At 42.6% G+C, this 18,157-nt stretch overlaps 1 protein-coding gene across 1 annotated transcript in view; it reads left to right on the forward strand.

Annotated features, from left to right (window-relative positions):
• The window catches only part of matn4 (matrilin 4), a 161,131-nt gene that overhangs the window by 88,653 nt on the left and 54,321 nt on the right, over positions 1 to 18,157 (forward strand). The window contains exon 7 of the mRNA XM_060919279.1: positions 11,686 to 11,808. Within this exon, the coding sequence (XP_060775262.1) occupies positions 11,686 to 11,808 (123 nt within the window). The remainder of the gene's footprint in view (positions 1 to 11,685; positions 11,809 to 18,157) is intronic.

Genomic DNA, 18,157 nt, shown 5'->3' on the forward strand with positions numbered 1-18,157 from the left:
ATCCTGGCAGTGGACTCCTGGTTCAAGAGGAGTTGGCAGATATGGGAAGAGGTTCACCAAAGACTAGAACTGGTCAACAGCAAATATAAACAATATGCAGACAAGCATCGAGTGGAGACTCCTGAGTATGCCCCAGGTGACCAAGTGTGGGGTTCCACTAAGGACCTACTAGAGCCAGATATCAGCCAGAAGCTCCAAGCCAGGTACATTGTTTCTTATAAGGTGATTTGCAAAGTTAATAAGGTTTCCTATAAGTTGGAACTCCTGCCTCACTGCAGAATGGCCCCTACATTCCATGTGTCATGCTTGAAGCCCACCATCCAAGGCCCCCTAGTCACTAACACACTCACCCAAGAACCTCCCCCCTCCCTGGAACAAGAAGGAGATCCAATATACCAGGTTCACAAAATCCTCAATTCTCAGTGAAGACAAGGGCAGCTGGAGTACCTACTGGACTGGGAAGGGTATGGCCCAGAGGAACGTGACTGGGTTAACTCTGGAGATATCTTAGACCCACTCATCACCCAGGTATTCCTCAACAAATATCCAGACAAGCCAGCACCAAGAAAAATTGGCCATCTAAGAAAGGAGATTGCTCCTGGGGGACTTCTGTCAGCACCAAAAATCTGAGTTTGGAGCAGCCTCCAAACATGGCCACTACAGACTACAACTCCCAAGCACCACAGCGCCCCTCATCTCTGGAATACTAAGAAGTGCACCTGTTTCCTATTGGACCATAATCACTTCCCTATATAGAATAGAATAGAATGCCTTTATTGTCACTATACACATGTACAATGAGATTTAAAGCATCTCTAATAACAATGCAGACAGCGTGTATAGAGAGAGAGAGAGAGAGAGGAAGGGGGAGAGAAAAAGGGGGGGGGGGTAAGGTGCACAGTCTGAGGTGTATGTGTTGTGTTAAACATTATGGAGTGAGATATTGCACATATAAAGTATTGCACAGAGACAGTCACATTATAAATTATTGCACGAGAGAGTCACATTATAAGATAAAATATTACACATTAAGAAGTATTGCAAGGTAAGATAAGGTGCACAGACTTGAGGTGTATGTACTGTGTGTAAGGTGCACAGTCCTGAGGTGAATGTGTTGCGTTTCACATTATGGAGTGAGGTATTGCACATTATAAAAGTATTACATAGAGAGTCACCTTATAAAGTACTGCACATTATAAATTAGTAAAATAGTAAAATAAATAGACTATAAAGTCAGAGCATATCCGAGTTCAGGGCGGTTATGGCTTTTGGAAAGAAGCTGTTTTTTAATCGATTTGTCTTTGTCCTGATGCACCTGTAGCACCTCCCTGAGGGCAACAGGTCGAACAGATCAAAGCCAGGGTGGGAGCTGTCCTTGATAATATTCTTAGCTCTGCTAAGGCAGTGGGAGGTGTAAATGTCCATCAGGGAGGGGAGAGGGCAGCCAGTGATCTTCTGTGCTGCCTTAACTACCCTCTGGAGCCTCTCCCTGTCTACAGCAGTGCAGCTGCCGTACCATACTGTAATACAGTACGTCAGCAGGCTCTCGATGGATGAGCGGTAGAAGGTCAGCAGCAGGTTGGAGCTTAAGTTGTACTTCCTGAGGACTCTCAGGAAGTATAGCCACTGCTGAGCCTTCTTAATGACTGCTGTAATGTTTGCTGACCAGGAGATGTATCATTCTGTGTCTCTGTACCTGAGCATACCAAGCCATCTGACTTTCTGCCTGACTACTTGTGCTTTGACTTTGTTTACATTTATTTTCTGACTCCGTTTTCTCACCTGCCCTTTGACATTCAGTTCACGAATCGGCCAACCCTGGCCCGTCCCGTCTGTGATTTGCTGATTTCGATTTGTTTCCACTTTGTGACAGACCTGCACTCCCCTATGCTTGCATCCATAAGCGCCTGCACCCTGACAATTAGGACATATGAGTTTATTAAATTGCAAGAACAACTTAGAAAGAAATTTTAAATCAGATTTACAAATTTTATATACATTAAATTTTATACAGTGGCGCTTGAAAGTTTGTGAACCCTTTAGAATTTTCTATATTTCTGCATAAATAGGACCTAAAACATCATCAGATTTTCACACAAGTCCTAAAAGTAGATAAAGAGAACCCAGTTAAACAAATGAGACAAAAATATTATACTTGGTTATTTATTTATTGAGGAAAATGATCCAATATTACATATCTGTGAGTGGCAAAAGTATGTGAACTTTTGCTTTCAGTATCTGCTGTGACCCCCTTGTGCAGCAATAACTGCAATTAAACATTTCTGGTGACTGTTGATCAGTTCTGCACACCGGCTTAGAGAAATTTTAGCCCATTCCTCCATACAGAACAGCTTCAACTCTGAGATGCTGGTGGGTTTCCTCACATGAACTGCTCGCTTCAGGTCCTTCCACAACATTTCCATTGGATTAAGGTCAGGACTTTGACTTGGCCATTCCAAAACATTAACTTTATTCTTCTTTAACCATTCTTTAGTAGAACGACTTGTGTGCTTAGGGTCGTTGTCTTGCTGCATGACCCACCTTCTCTTGAGATTCAGTTCATGGACAGATATTCTGACATTTTCCTTTAGAATTCGCTGGTATAATTCAGAATTCATTGTTCCATCAATGATGGCAAGCCATCCTGGCCCAGATGCAACAAAACAGGCCCAAACCATGATACTACCACCACCATGTTTCACAGATGGGATAAGGTTCTTATGCTGGAATGCAGTGTTTTCCTTTCTCCAAACATAACACTTCTCATTTAAACCAAAAAGTTTTATTTTGGTCTCATCCGTCCACAAAACATTTTTCCAATAGCCTTCTAGCTTGTCCACGTGACCTTTAGCAAACTGTAGATGAGCAGCAATGTTCTTTTTGGAGAGCAATTGCTTTCTCCTTGCAACTCTGCCATGCACACCATTGTTGTTCAGTGTTCTCCTGATGGTGGACTCATGAACATTAGCCAATGTGAGAGAGGCCTTCAGTTACTTAGAAGTTACCCTGGCGTCCTTTGTTACCTCGCTGACTATTACACGCCTTGCTCTTGGAATGATCTTTGTTGGTCGACCACCCCTGGGGAAGGTAACAATGGTCTTGAATTTCCTCCATTTGTACACAATCTGTCTGACTGTAGATTGGTGGAGTCCAGACTCTTTAGAGATGGGTTTGTAACCTTTTCCAGCCTGATGAGCATCAGCAATGCTTTTTCTGAGGTCCTCAGAAATCTCCTTTGTTCATGCCATGATACACTTCCACAAACATGTGTTGTGAAGATCAGACTTTGATAGATCCCTGTTCTTTAAATAAAACAGGGTGCCCACTTACACCTGATTGTCATCCCATTTATTGAAAACACCTGACTCTAATTTCACCTTCAAATTAACTGCTAATCCTAGAGGTTCACATACTTTTGCCACTCACAAATATGTAATATTGGATCATTTTCCTCAATAAATAAATGACCAAGTATAATATTTTTGTCTCATTTGTTTAACAGGTTCTCTTTATCTACTTTTAGGACTTATGTGAAAATCTGATGATGTTTTAGGTCCTATTTATGCAGAAATATAGAAAATTCTAAAGGGTTCACAAACTTTCAAGCACCACTGCACACAGTTCTCTCTCAAAGTATTGGAACAGCAAGGTCAGTGAATTTGATTTTACTATATGCTGAAGATATTAGAGTTTGAGATTAAAAGATGAACATGAGATGATGGATCATAATTTCAGCTTTCATTTACTGATATGTATAACAAGATGTGTTAAATCACTTCGAACATGGCACCTTTAGTGGCACAGCACCCAATTTCTAGGTCAGCAAAAGTATTATATCAGATAGTCTTAATGTAAATTAAAGTAAATAATACTTACAGTGTCTTGCAAAAGTATTCATCCCCCTTGGTGGTTTCTTGTTTTGTTGCATTACAAGATGGAATTAAAATGGATTTTTGGAAGGTTAGCACCATTTGATTTACACAACATGCCTACAATTTTAAAGGTGCAAATTATTGTTTTATTGTGACACGAACAGTAATTAAAGGGCATATTCTGGACCAATTTCATTTTTTTAAAATATGAAAGTATGTCCCTTTTCACACTCATCCAGAAGAGTAATTTTGCACAAGACCATCTGTCTACAGCAGAAAAAAAATAAGATAACAAAATGCATCTGGAAAAATCCCAAGGGAGTCTGGAGCCAGAATCGTGACGTTACCTGCGGAAGCGCCAGCAGGCTGCGTGAGCTTTGCACGGTTTAAGTGCACAGCCGGTGTAGACCAAGCACTCCCATTTCTCTCTCATTGTCCAGTCTTTTGGAAAACGATGAGTACTAATCCCATCAAGATTGGTGTTGCTACACCCTTCTATGATACGTCTGTTAACCATTTTAATAATTACCCAATAAAGTTGAAGAAATTTGCAGAAAACCACCAGGTCGTATTCTCATAAACAAACCAGTGCTGACATAGGATTCAGAGGGAGGCATCCCGCACACGATGTCACGAAAATCAATGTTTCCCCTGGGAAATCCAAATGCAAGTTTTTCAGAGGCGGACCAATTCGCCTCAAATGGCTTGGTTTCAACTGAATTTTTCTGGTATTGCACAAGGTAAAAAATTGCAGAGAATGCAGAATGTTACAGATATTTGACCAAAGTTTAATATACAATAGGAGAATTACATTGATCTTGCTCCTGAATTTACCTGTGATATGCCCTTTTAAGATGAAAAAACAGAAATCTGGAGTCTGCATAGGTATTCACCCCCTTTCATATGAAAACCCTAAATAACGCTACGTTCACACTGCAAGGCTTAATGCTCAATTCCAATTTTTTTGTGAAATCCGATTTTTTTGTGAGGTCGTTCACATTAACAAATATATGCGACTTGTATGTGATCCTCAGTATGAACGAAAAGCGACCTAAAAGTGTTCCGCATGCGCATTGCAGGATACGACGACGTCACACGCAGTGAGCATGGCCAGTGTCCGGTTGCGGTATGACCCATCCAATCTAGCTTGAATAGCTGTATCCCCCCAAATGGAAATCAGCTCCCTAACCTCTGCGTCCTTCCATTGAGAAGATTCAGAACCTTCACAGCCCGAAGCGTCCCTCGCATTGATGTCATGCGCAGGGGTGCAGATACGTTTTTGGAACTGGGGGGGACAAAGCTGCCAGCAAACCAACCCCAACCCCGATATGCCTGTCAAACTTGTTGTGGGTTACTATAGCAACCAAGCTTGAGCTCGCAACCTGTGCAGTCTGCGCAGCTCAACCAACCGAATATCAGTCTTTGTTTTATGTGAGTTGTTGCAACTATGTATACACTGCTGTGCACCTCAATAAACCGAAGGGTAATTAGTCTTTTGATTTTTCCGTGAGGTTTGCCTTATGCAAAGAAAGACAGCATAGACGTTTCTTCCTCCCTATAAGTGGGGGGGACCGAATGAGGTGAATTTAAATCTGGGTGGGACGAGTCCCACCCTCTATCTGCGCCCGTGATTATGCGCCATGTTGTTGTTACTTTTTTTGAGAGACCCGCTGCCTACTTCAGTGCAGAATTTTTTTTTTTTATAGATAGGACAGTGTAGAGAGACAGGAAATGAGTGGGGGAGAGAGAGAGATGGGGAGGGATCGGGAAATGACCTCGGGTCGGAATCGAACCCGGGTCCCCGGATTTATGGTATGGTGCCTTAGCCATCTGAGCCATGACACCCCCCACTTCAGTGCAGAATAGTGACATTTGTGGCTTGTTGATGACATGTAAGTCAGATGAATGCGACCTGGCGGTTCAGACTGAAGTCGCATATGAAAAGAGTGGATAGGAATCGGAATTAGGACCACATATCCAAACGGCCTGGGTCGGATTTGAAAAAATCGGATCTGTGTCGTTCATATTGTCAATAAAAGATCGGATACGGGTCACATATGGGCGAAAAGATCGGATTTGAGTCACTTCAGCCTGCAGTGTGAACGTAGCCTAAGAGCTGGGCCAACCAATTCACTTCATAAATCACATAATTAGTTGATTAAGAGTCACCTGTGTGCAATCAAAGTTTCACATGATCTGTCACATGATGCCTGTATAAAATCAACCTGTTCTGGAAGGACTCTTGCAACACTACTAAGCAAGCAAAATGAAAACCAAGGAGCACACCAAACATGTCAGAGACCAAGTTGTGGAGAAGTATAGATCGGGGTTGGGTTATAAAAAAATGGCCCAAACTTTGACTATCCCACAGAGCACCACTAAATCCATTATAGCAAAATGGAAAGAATATGGCACCACTACAAACCTGACAAGAGAGGGCTGCCCACCAAAACTTACAGACCAGGCAAGGAGGGCATTAATCAGAGATGCAACAAAGAGACCAAAGATAACACTGAAGGAGCTGCAAAGATCCACAGCGGAGATGGGAATATCTGAACATAGGGCCACTTTAAGCCATACACTCCACAGAACAGGGCTTTATGGAAGAGTGGCCAGAAAAAAGCCATTGCTTAAAGCATATATGCAGAACCATGGCCTCCCTTTTTATTTATAAATGCCTGAAACCTCAAGAATGGCATAGGAATAGTTTTATGTGTTAACAAAAAATCTAATATAGTAATTTTTATGATTAAAGTGATTCATATAGGTAACGGTCTAAGTGAATGACCTTGAGATCCATGATGTCACAGCAGGAAGTCTATCGGTCTGATCGCCATTTCCGCTATACTAAAACACAGAGCTGACTGCAACTTTGATCTTCCCTTTTGAGCTAATTTATTGCCATGCCACATAGATGTGTTTTTGGCAGATGCAGCAACACGACAGAAGGTGGCTTTATGTTGCATTCATGGCCCAAGAATGTTCAAACTGCAAAGATTTGGACACGTTTTGTGAGAAATTCACAGGTACGTTGGGTGCCTATGATGTAGTCTCTCCTCTGCTCTGCACATTTTACTGAAGACTCGTATGAAATCTCTGATTTGTTGAGGAGTGTTGGCTATAAGCCCGTACTGAAAGAGGGTGTAGTACCAATATTTAAAGGAAAATAAAATTATAAGAAAAGGGAAAGTAAGTTCAGTTGCACCAGTTCTCCCGGAGTGTGAGCTGAGGGTTGTTGCTAAAACCTGGGACGGAACGGGATATATTATCGCTCGGGCAGTTACCTCCCCACGGTTGTTGCTAAAACTGGTGACGTCCTATCCCGTCCTGGGTTTTAGTAATTGCCTGAGCCAAGCAGTAATGGTGGAGTACTCAGTAAGGAGAATGAGTGGACCAGCCATCTGATTTCTCCACTGGATATGTTTGTCTCAGCAGCAATATCTCGCCCTTATGTGGAAGAAGCAAATGAATGAACAACTGAATGAATAACTGAACGAAAAACTGAATGAAGAACTGAAAGTCAGATTGTTTCGAAACAATCAGCCACAAGATTGGCCTTCAAGAAGCGAGAACACGGATGGGTAAGCTGCGACTCTTAGATAAAAAACAACAAAAACAACAACACTCATTGTTTACCTGCATTTAGATTAATACACGTAACTTGTGTTGTGTATTTAAGTTACCAGTATAAGATTATTTAATTTGCTTCAGAATGTGATTGTCTCAGTTCGTCTGATTATTTAATTCACCTTTTACATTTTATCAGTGAAAATGCATGCATGTACATGTATGTTGCATAAGTTATAATGCCTATCTTGTTTTAATGAGAGTCAACCCACAATCAATGAAGTCAAATCAGTCTTAGTTGAGCAAGTCGGTAACGGTATTTCTTTCTTTCACCATAAATTTTTATTTATATGACTTTGGTCTATAGCTGTCAAAGGCCTCGGCCTTAAAACCGGTTACCACTGTGATGTCACACACTCATGGCTGGCTGGCTCAGCGGGGCAGCTCGAATTCCAATTTTGTGGTCAATTTTAACTCTCAAAAATATATATATTTTTTATTCCCATTTATGCAGCATACAAGAGTCAAGGATGGAGATACTATCCACTCAGAAATTTATTTAAAGATAAAGGTTCTGCATTTTTCCTTTAAGAAAACATTTGGAGTTTGCCCAACAGCATGTGACAGATTCCCCAAACACATGGAAGAAGATTCTCTGGTCAAATGAGACTAAAGTTGATCTTTTTGGCCATCATGGGAAATGCCATGTGTGGCACAACCCCAACACCCTGAGAACACCATTCCTGCAGTGAAGCATGGTGGTGGCAGCATCATGCTGTGGGGATATTTTTCATCTGCAGGGACAGGAAAGCTGGTCAGGACTGAAGGAAAGATGGATGGCACTAAATACGGGGCAATTCTGGAGGAAAACCTGGTTTTAATCAGCCAAAGGTTTGAGACTGGGATGAAACCTCCGTTTTCCATCCAAGATGGCGCCGCCGATGGCTGCCTCGGGACTTCACTCTCTCGTACTTTCTGTGTTTTGTGTAATTGTTGTGTTAATTCTTCTCTGTGCTTTCACGGAAAGCTGCTGTGCTGAGGTTTTTAAAATGTTTCCACATAGTGCTCCTGATAGGAGCCTAATGCGGAGGTGTTTTTTTCCTCTCATCTTGCATTTCTCTGCCTCTCCTCCCCTGAGCTTTCCTGCTTCTGCTCTGCTGACTTGTCTTGTCTGAGAGACCCTTTCTGCATTGTTCTTCAAATCAAAATTCATGGATTTGATAAACTGGTCTCTTCACGCAATTGACACAATCTTCTCAATGAGAAGCCTGGGTTCGGGGGAACCAGCCTGTCCTGCTGGAACGTTTGTAGCTGGATATACGATGGACGTGTGGGAGAGGTGGCGTGGCGTGTCGTGTGCCTGGCGGTTCTTTCTGTGGAGGACATTGAGGATATTTACCTATTCGGAACCATGATCACAGGACTTTTGCTGATTGGACTAGGCATTGCCCTGGTGTATCGAGGAAATCAGAAAATGATGACAGCTGTTCAAAGCCCCATAAAGCTGCCCAACATGATTGAAGTGGTGGGCAGAGCTGTCGGCACTTAGACTGTGGCTATTCAGAACTTGAGCCACTCTGTGGATTCCACCTAGGGGAAGTGATGGCTTTGCAGAGAGAAATGGTTTTTAGGGACCAGAATGGACGAGTGGGGTAGTCTGCCACGTCTACCCGTTTCAAGCCTAAACAAATTCCAATCTTATCTTCAGCTCTCTCAGCCAGCACTGCCTTGGTCAAGGTCATTGCTGGAGCAACAATCTTCCCCTGAAGATCACTGCAGTTAGACTGTCTCTCTGTATTCTCTATTATTCCCGACTATTACCATTCCTTTGTTTTGTTTGTTTGTTTTGTGTATCCACTTTTATCTGTGTTGTACTATGAAAGCTAAGTTGTACCAGAGTCTAATTCCTCGTGTGTTCGCATACCTGGCAATAAAAGTGTTTCTGATTCTGAAAGTTCACGTTACAGCAGGACAATGACCCTAAACATACTGCTAAAGCTACACTGGAGTGATTAAAAGGGAAACATTTAAATGTCTTGGAATAGCCTAATCAAAGCCCAGACCTCAATCCAATTGAGAATCTGTGGCATAACTTGAAGATTGCTGTACACCAATGCAATCCATCTAACTTGAAGGAGTTGGAGCAGTTTTGCCTTGAGGAATGGGCCAAAATCACAGTGGCTAGATGTCCAAAGCTAATAGAGACATACCCCAGGAGCCTTGCAGTTGTAATTGCAGCAAAAGGTGGCTCTACAAAGTATTGGCTTTGGGGAGGTGAATACCTATGCACACTCCAGATTTCTGTTTTTCCATCTTAATTATTGTTTCACAATGAAACAACAATTTTCACCTTTAAAGTTGTCGGCATGTTGTGTAAATAAAATGTGCTAACCCCCCAAAAATCTGTTTTAATTTCAGCTTGTAATGTGACAAAACAGGACAAATACAGAGGCTGAATACTTTTGCAAGACACTGTAATATTTGGTTGCCTATCCCTTGCCTGCAATAACTGCGTAAAGCCAGTGACTCAGTGACATCACCAAACTGTTGCCTGTTTCTTTTGTGAGGTTTTCACCACAGTTTCTTTTAATTTGTGTTGATCTGAAGGTGGGGAGGGGTATTTCCTTCATAGTCAGGGAGCATATGCAACCTACTTTGCAAAATTTGCCAAGTCTGGTTTCTCAGTATTAAATCTTTTATTTACATCCCAAACAAATTATTTTACTTGTTGTAATGTCAGCAATCACCATTTTCACCAAACAAAGGAAATGCTAAATATCACATGTAAAAAAAAAACAAAAAAAAAACCCAACCCCCCCCACACACACATTCATATCACTTAAGTCCATTATAACATCTGTATTTTTTTAAATTACCCGTTTACTAACTTTATGTGAATAGAAATCATATATTTACATGATATTATCAAGTTAAGTTTAAAATGAGACATTTAAGTACATAGAGAACATAAAATAGCCAGAAATATTTTACACTATTGCTACAGAACTTGAGAATATTTATAGCTTATCTACATTCCAGAACTCAGCTCACAATCTCTCATTTCAGATATTTCTGTGATACATTTATTACTAAGCTGCTAGCAGTTTCTGTTTTTTTTTTTTAATGTCCAAACTACATTCCGACCAGTCTTCACAAAATGTTTTGATCTTCATAAATGATTTTTCACTTGCCACTGAGAAAGAGCCATCATCTGGCTTATTACAAATTACACAATTGTCATCCATGATATTGGTTTATATATGCTCAGGGATCAGGTGATGTCTAGTGTTAGCATCTACAGACCTTCATTCTGAAATAAAGCAGAATGAGCATTTTCTAAGAGCATGCATATTAAGCTACCTTCAAATGTGTCCACATGTTTATGATGCAATGAACTCTTCATTCCATATTAATGAATAAGTAAAAAACGAATAATACTTCTAATTCGAAATACTATATTTGACATGTGCAGGTTTCAAATTTTGTCTTATAAATTTTTTTATTCAAATAAGGAATCACTTATCCCAGCTTTTTATTGAAGAGTTGGTATGTGGACACATTGTTATTAAGCATTAGCATATCAACACAAAGCATATTTACAGGATAGGTGCAAGGAAGAGGAATCTGTTGTGGTATGTGGTTGTGTTTGGAGAGTGCATGGACAGATAAGCATCAGATATTTCAGTAACTCTATAACTAACAGGTTCACTAGTTATCTACAATTTGTAAGAAAGAGTTATATTCTTAATTATGGCAGACATCTGAGACAAGCATGCAAAAATACAGATAGGCAAAGATAAACACACAAAGAAGCGACTAACTTGCTGAAATATTTTTGCAACAAATCTCTGAGTTATGGGACCCCAACAGAAAATCAGTCACCTTGTTAAACACTTTTTTTCATCAATCTTGAAACAAACATACTTTTAGATAAAGAATCTATAGAGTAACAAACTCCTAAAAGCCCTGTGATGACCTGGCGACTTGTCCAGGGTGTACCCCGCCTTTCGCCCGTAGTCAGCTGGGATAGGCTCCAGCTTGCCTGTGACCCTGTAGAACAGGATAAAGCGGCTAGAGATAATGAGATGAGATGAGAACTTTAGACACAAAAGGTTTACACTTAAGGCTACCACCCCACCAACAAGGAATCATACAGTTTAACATGACTTTTGATACATATGTCTACAATTAGTCACCAACTATTCATTTCCATATAACTTCATGGAACTTGTTCTGTCTTTTCCAGTGATTGATTATTGTTCATTTGGGAATCACAGCTGTGATCATGAATGCCTGAGTGTATTAAATGGATTCCATTGCTACTGTAATGAAGGATACACACTTCAAGGGGACGGAAAGACCTGTCAGGGTATGTATGGACTAATTAAAATGCATAATTTTTAAGTATATACTTTTGAAGTGTCTATTTGTTGGAGTAGAATTAAAGTTCTGAAAATGAATATTCAAGCATATTTTGTGAATTCTTGACAGATAGATATTATTATATAGATTGAGAAACCGTGTTAAACCCATACATCAACACTTAGTTTAAATTTTTACTTTGAGGGAGGTTTTGCAGTCATCAGTACATTTTCAGAATGGTCACAAACATAAATTAATCCAAGTTTGAAGTTTAAAGGTATCCCAGTGTTCTTTCCTGAATACAGGAATGAGTTCAAAATGATATTTACCATGCATCATTTTACCAGCGCCTTTACTGCTAGATAATAGCAACTCTGAAATATTGTAAGCTGTCTGAAGTTACTGAGCAACAGGGAGAGTAAGTTGGTTTTTTTTTTCAACATTTAAAGTATTTGATTTATTGTTCAAAAAATTTCCATTATGATGATTAATATGACATTTTCTCAAGATATCAAATATTGGCTTTCTGATCAAAATCTTACATTTTATTTGTTTTAACAATTTATTTTAATTTTCAATTTAATAATTTTAAGAATAACACACACACACACACACACACACACACACACAAATCAGAAAAAAATTGGGACAATATGTTGAAATTAAAACTGACACCAATGATTTGTTAATAATCTTTGACCTGTATTGCAGTCAAAACAATAGAACAGCACATTATTTGATGTTTAACCTCATGGATTGTACATTATTATTATTATTATTATTATTATTTTCAAAATAAACATTTCAATTTTGATTCTTGCAACATATTTCAAAAAAAGTTGGGATGGGAGAGCATTGCCATGAAGACATGAAGTGATGAAGCATTTGAGGTATTATTTTGTACCATTCCTCCTGGAAACAGGTCATCAGTTGTACTACAGTACGGGGTCAACATTTTTTATTTCCAAATTTGCCAGACATTCTCTATTGAGGACCGAGGGGATAGGCACCCTCTTCTTCTGCAGCTATGTGTTTGTAATGTGTTCAGAATGTGGTGTTGCATTGTCTTGTTGAAATATCCCTGGAAAAGATGTCATCTTGGAGGCAGTGTATGTTGCTCAAAAATCTCAATGTACTTTTCTGCATTAATGCTGCCAACACAGAAGTGTAAGTTACCTTTGCCAAGGACACTGACACAACCCCATACCATGACAAACCCTGGCTTTTGGACTTGTTGCTGGTAACAGTCTGGGTGGTCTTTTTTTTGTCTTTGGTCCAGAACACATGGTGTCCATTTCTTCCCAAAAAAGACCTGGAATACTGATTCATCTGCCCACAATACACATTTCCACTGTGTGATGATCCATCCCAGATGCCTTCAAGCACAGAGAAATCAACAGCGCTTCTGGACACAGTTAACATCAGGCTTCCTTTTTGCACAGTTATGTTTTAACTTGCATTTGTGAATATAACTCTGTATTGGAGTGCTTGACAAAGGTTTGCCAAAGTAATCCCAAGCCCATGTGGTTATATCAGCTATGGACGAATGATGGTTCTTGATGTGGTGCCATCTGATGGATTGGTGATCACAGGGGTCAGCTTAGGCTTGCACCATTGCCCTTTATGCAGCAAAATTTCTCCAGATTCCTTGAATTGTTTAATGATATTATGAATCGTAGAGTGTGAAATATCCAAATCCCTTTCAATGTTTCATTGAAGAACATTGATTTTAAACATTTCAATAATTTTCTCATCCATTTTGTTTACAAACTGGAGATCCTCAGCCCATCTTTGCTCCTCAAAGACTCGGCCTGTCCTGGATACTGATTTTGTACCAAATCATGAATATAATCACCTGTTGACATCACATGTTTCAAATCACATCATTATTTAGTTGTTTTACCTCATTACTAGCCCTAAATTGCCCCATGCCAACTATTTTGGAATGTGTTGCAGGCATGAAACACAGAAATTAATGTATATTAAAAAAATAAAACAAAATTGACCAGACAAAACATGAAATATCATGGATTCATACTGTTTGCAATGAAATACAAGATAAAGTAAATTTAGAAACCACTGCTTTCTTTTTGAATTTGCATTTTCTCTACTGTCCCAAATTTTTCTGATTTGGGGTTGTGATATATGTCTGTGTGTGTGTGTGTGTGTGTGTGTGTGTGTGTATATATATATATATATATATATATATATATATATATATATATATATATATATATAAATTATTATATATATATATATATATATATAGTGATATCCCGAGAGGCTGCGTCATCAAGGGGCGCTATGTCGCACGTAGATGGCTCCAACAACAAGCAGCTATAACTCCATCTGGTGGTGGAATTGGGAACTTCACCCTCAGCACCCAACACGGCAACACACCTGTGGCCAATGAGGGCCTAATGAGTAAGAGGGCTTTGTGAGAGCTCAAAACTCCCAGTGTGAATGTGGAGGAGAAAGGAGTGAGGTTCATGGACTCTCCTGCTGAGTGGATCCTGCTGGGCAGAGTATTCATCGAACTGCTTATCTGGAATTCTTACCTGAGGGATTTTTGCACTGAAATACTTACCTGTGTTACGAACGCCTGCTACTGGGCTGCCACCGGGCTGCAGACTACAGGGATTGTTGACTGGACTCAAAGTAAGGCAGACGATTTTGTTTGTTCTGTGAAAAGGATATTGGACTGAAGGAAACCTGCCTATAATTTTGTTGTTCTAAAGCCAGAAACATTGTTTGAGTTTGACTTTTGGGAATCCATCTTTGTTTGAACATTGGACTTTGAGATACCTTTTATGTTTAATCTCCTGGCATAACATTAAAAATCTTGATTTATTTTAACCTTTGTGTCCTTGCACTGATTGAAGGGTCCCGCTGAGAGCCAGCCAACCTCTCGTGATGTCACATATGGTGGAGAATGTGGGCATTTCAATCAGCAATAATAGTGCATGTACAAGGAGGACACTGAACATTTGATTGCTCAATTTTCCCAGTTAACCATAGGCCCTCTGCATAACAAGATGGAGGAAATTTTGAAGGCCCTTATTGCAGGCCAGCAAGCCCAAATGCAGGTGAGCGCGGCCCTCCTGGAGGAACAAAGGAAAGCCAACCAACTGAAGGCAGAGGAGTTGCAGCTACAGAAGAAGATGGCTGTTCGGAGCGTTGGCCCAATAAAGGCAAGTGATTTTATCTCCAAAATGGGGGTTACAGATGATGTTGAGGCATACTTGCACACCTATGAAGCCACGGCCACTAGGGAAGGATGGCCCAAGGCACAGTGGGTTGGACTGTTAGCCCCATTTTTAACGGGAGAATCGTTGAACGCTGTCCGAGACCTACCCCCTGACAAGACTACGAACTATGATGCTCTGAAGACTGAGATCCTCAGCAGACATGGGCTCACCAAGTTCGGTATGGCTCAACGCTTCCACAGCTGGACCTTTCAAGCAGACCAGGCTCCCCGTGCGCAGATGCACGAACTTTCCAGAATCGCGAGGAGATGGCTGGAACCTGAGAAAACCACAGCGGCTGCAGTAGTGGAGGCCGTTGTTGTGGATCACTACATTCGAGCCCTGCCATATGAGGCGAAGCGCTTCATCAGCCAACAAGCCCTAACCACAGCTGAACTGACTGAAGCTGTGGAAAAGTACCAGGCCACAACAGAAATGCTCTGTGATTCCAGGAAGGACCCCAGGACTATGCCCCCACTGCTGACAGGGGGAGGCCACCCCAAAAAACCCAAGGGGTCCAGCCCAGCCACAGCAGGACCTGGCTATGCTCCAGGGGGAGCCAGAAGCCAGCCGGGTCCAGTTAGGATTCCCCGTGATGGTGACACCCGACAATGCTTCTGGTGTGGGGGCAGGGGACACATGTCCTGGCAGTATGGGAAACCTGTGGATGAGCCTATGCCCACTGCAGGATCCTCCAGCTCACCCTCCGCCCAGCTGTTTGCATCACTCGTCGGGGCTTCAGACGGGCCCCCAGATCGACCCCCCCCCCCCCACCTGCCCAGTGACTGAATTGCCGTGATGTCGAGGCATTGTTAGATTCGGGTAGTTGGGTCACCTTGGTGCATAAGGACCTGGTGGGTCCATCGTGTCTGACCACTGACAAAGTTCTCCCAGTTTCCTGCGTCCATGGGGACACCAAAGAGTACCCCACCACTGAACTAAAAATGACCACCACCAGGGGGACTATACACATGAGGGTGGGAGTGGTTGATTCCCTCCCTGTTCCTGTTCTGATTGGGTGAGATTGCCCAACCTTCCACCTGCTGTGGAGAGAGACCCAGCAGAGGCCAGCCTGGGTACCCCGCAGTCAGAGAGGTAAGACTCATCCTGCAACCACACAAGTGCAACCCGCACAACCCCGCATCCCCGCTTTTGCCCTCGCAGGGATGACAGGCACCCAGGCTGACACAGAGACTGGCTCGGAGACTGGAGAAGAGAATGGGGCCCCGGAAAGCTCTCCGAGCTCCGACGAGGAAGACGCCCCAGGCATTGAGGAGCTTCCCCCTCTCACAGCCCAGTATGGTACTGCCCAGTTGCAGGATCCCACACTTGCAAATGCCTTAAGAAATGTGCAGGTGCTAGAGGGTGTGCTGTAAGGGGGTAGAGCAAGCCTTACATACCCCCATTTCACAATTATACGGGGCCTACTGTATGAGGTGGTGAAGAAAAATGACAAAGTGCATGAACAGCTCCTTGTATCACAGCCCCACTGGGCGACTGTGCTCAATCTGGCACACACACATCCACTGGGGGCCCACCTAGGTGTAGAGAAGACAAAAGAAAGGATCTTACAGCATTTCTTCTGGCCGGGAGTGCACAAGGAAACGGAGAATTACTGTTGTAGTTGCCCAGAATGCCAGAAGGTGGCGCCTAAACCCTCATACCGTAACCCGCTCATCCCCTTACCAATTATCGAAACTCCTTTTGAGAGGATTGGACTGGATATAGTTGGGCCTTTGCCAAAAAGCTCCAGGGGGCATCAGTACATTCTGGTCATCCTGGACTATGTGACCCGGTACCCTGAGGCCATCCCCCTGAGGAAGGCTACCTCCAAACAGATAGCCAAGGAGCTGTTCCTCCTCTCCACCAGTCTGGGGATTCCAAAGGAAATATTGACAGACCAAGGCAGTCCATTCATGTCCAGGGTGATGAAAGAACTGTGTGCCCTGTTGAAAATCAAACAGTTGCGAACATCTGTCTACCACCCCCAGACAGACGGGTTGGTCGAACGGTTTAACAGGACTCTGAAGTCCATTGAAGAGGATGGGCGGAACTGGGACCAGCTGCTGCCATACCTGCTGTTTGCAGTAAGAGAGGTACCCCAATCTTCTACTGGCTTTTCGCCTTTTGAACTGTTGCTTTCTTACAGACCCAGAGGGCTGCTGGACATTGCCAAGGAGGCTTGGGAGGAGCAACCCTGCAGACAGCAGACCCTGATCGAGCATGTCGAGGCCATGTAGGAGAGAGTGAGGGCCATCTATCCGACAGTGCGTGAACACATGGAGACTGCTCAATGGCAATAGCAGGCCTCCTACAACCGACCTGCCCAGCCGAGAGAGTTTAAGCCGGGGGACAGAGTGCTGGTCCTGGTGCCGACCATGGAATGTAAGTTCCTGGCAACCTGGCAAGGACCATATGAGGTCATCGAGTGGGTAGGAGAAGTGAATTATAAGGTGAGACAGCCTGATAAAAGAGAACCTGAGCAGATATATCACGTTAACCTCTTGAAAAAATGGCACGCCAGGGAGGCATTGTTCAGTTGTTTGCCCCCGACAAAGTCCAAAGAACCCGCCCGAGAGGAGGTTCAGGTGGGGCCAGGCCTATCCCCACACCAGTGGCAGATGACCCTAGAGCTGGTGGACCGCAACCGAGACGTCTTCTCCTCACTCCCTGGGCACACAGAGGTGGTCCAACACGAGATCCGCACCGTCCCAGGCCGAACAGTGACCCAGCGTCCCTATTGTGTGCCGGAGGCTCACAAGGTGGCCATCCAGGAGGAAGTGAGAAAGATGCTAGAGCTGGGAGTCATCGAAGAGTCCAAAAGTGCCTGGGCAAGCCCCATTGTCCTGGTTCCCAAACCAGACAGGTCGGTGAGATTCTGCAATGATTATTGCAAATTGAATGAGGTGTCAGAGTTTGATTCATACCCTATGCCCTGTGTTGATGACTTAGTAGACTCCTTAGGACATGCCCGGTTCCTCACCACTCTGGACCTTACAAAAGGATACTGGCAGGTGCCCCTGACCCCGGCATCAAAGGAGAAGACAGCCTTTGCCACACCAGAGGGTCTCTACCAGTACACACGGTTCCCATTTGGTCTGCATGGAGTGC

This window comes from Neoarius graeffei, chromosome 4, assembly GCF_027579695.1.
Source record: "Neoarius graeffei isolate fNeoGra1 chromosome 4, fNeoGra1.pri, whole genome shotgun sequence".
Lineage (NCBI taxonomy): Eukaryota > Metazoa > Chordata > Actinopteri > Siluriformes > Ariidae > Neoarius > Neoarius graeffei.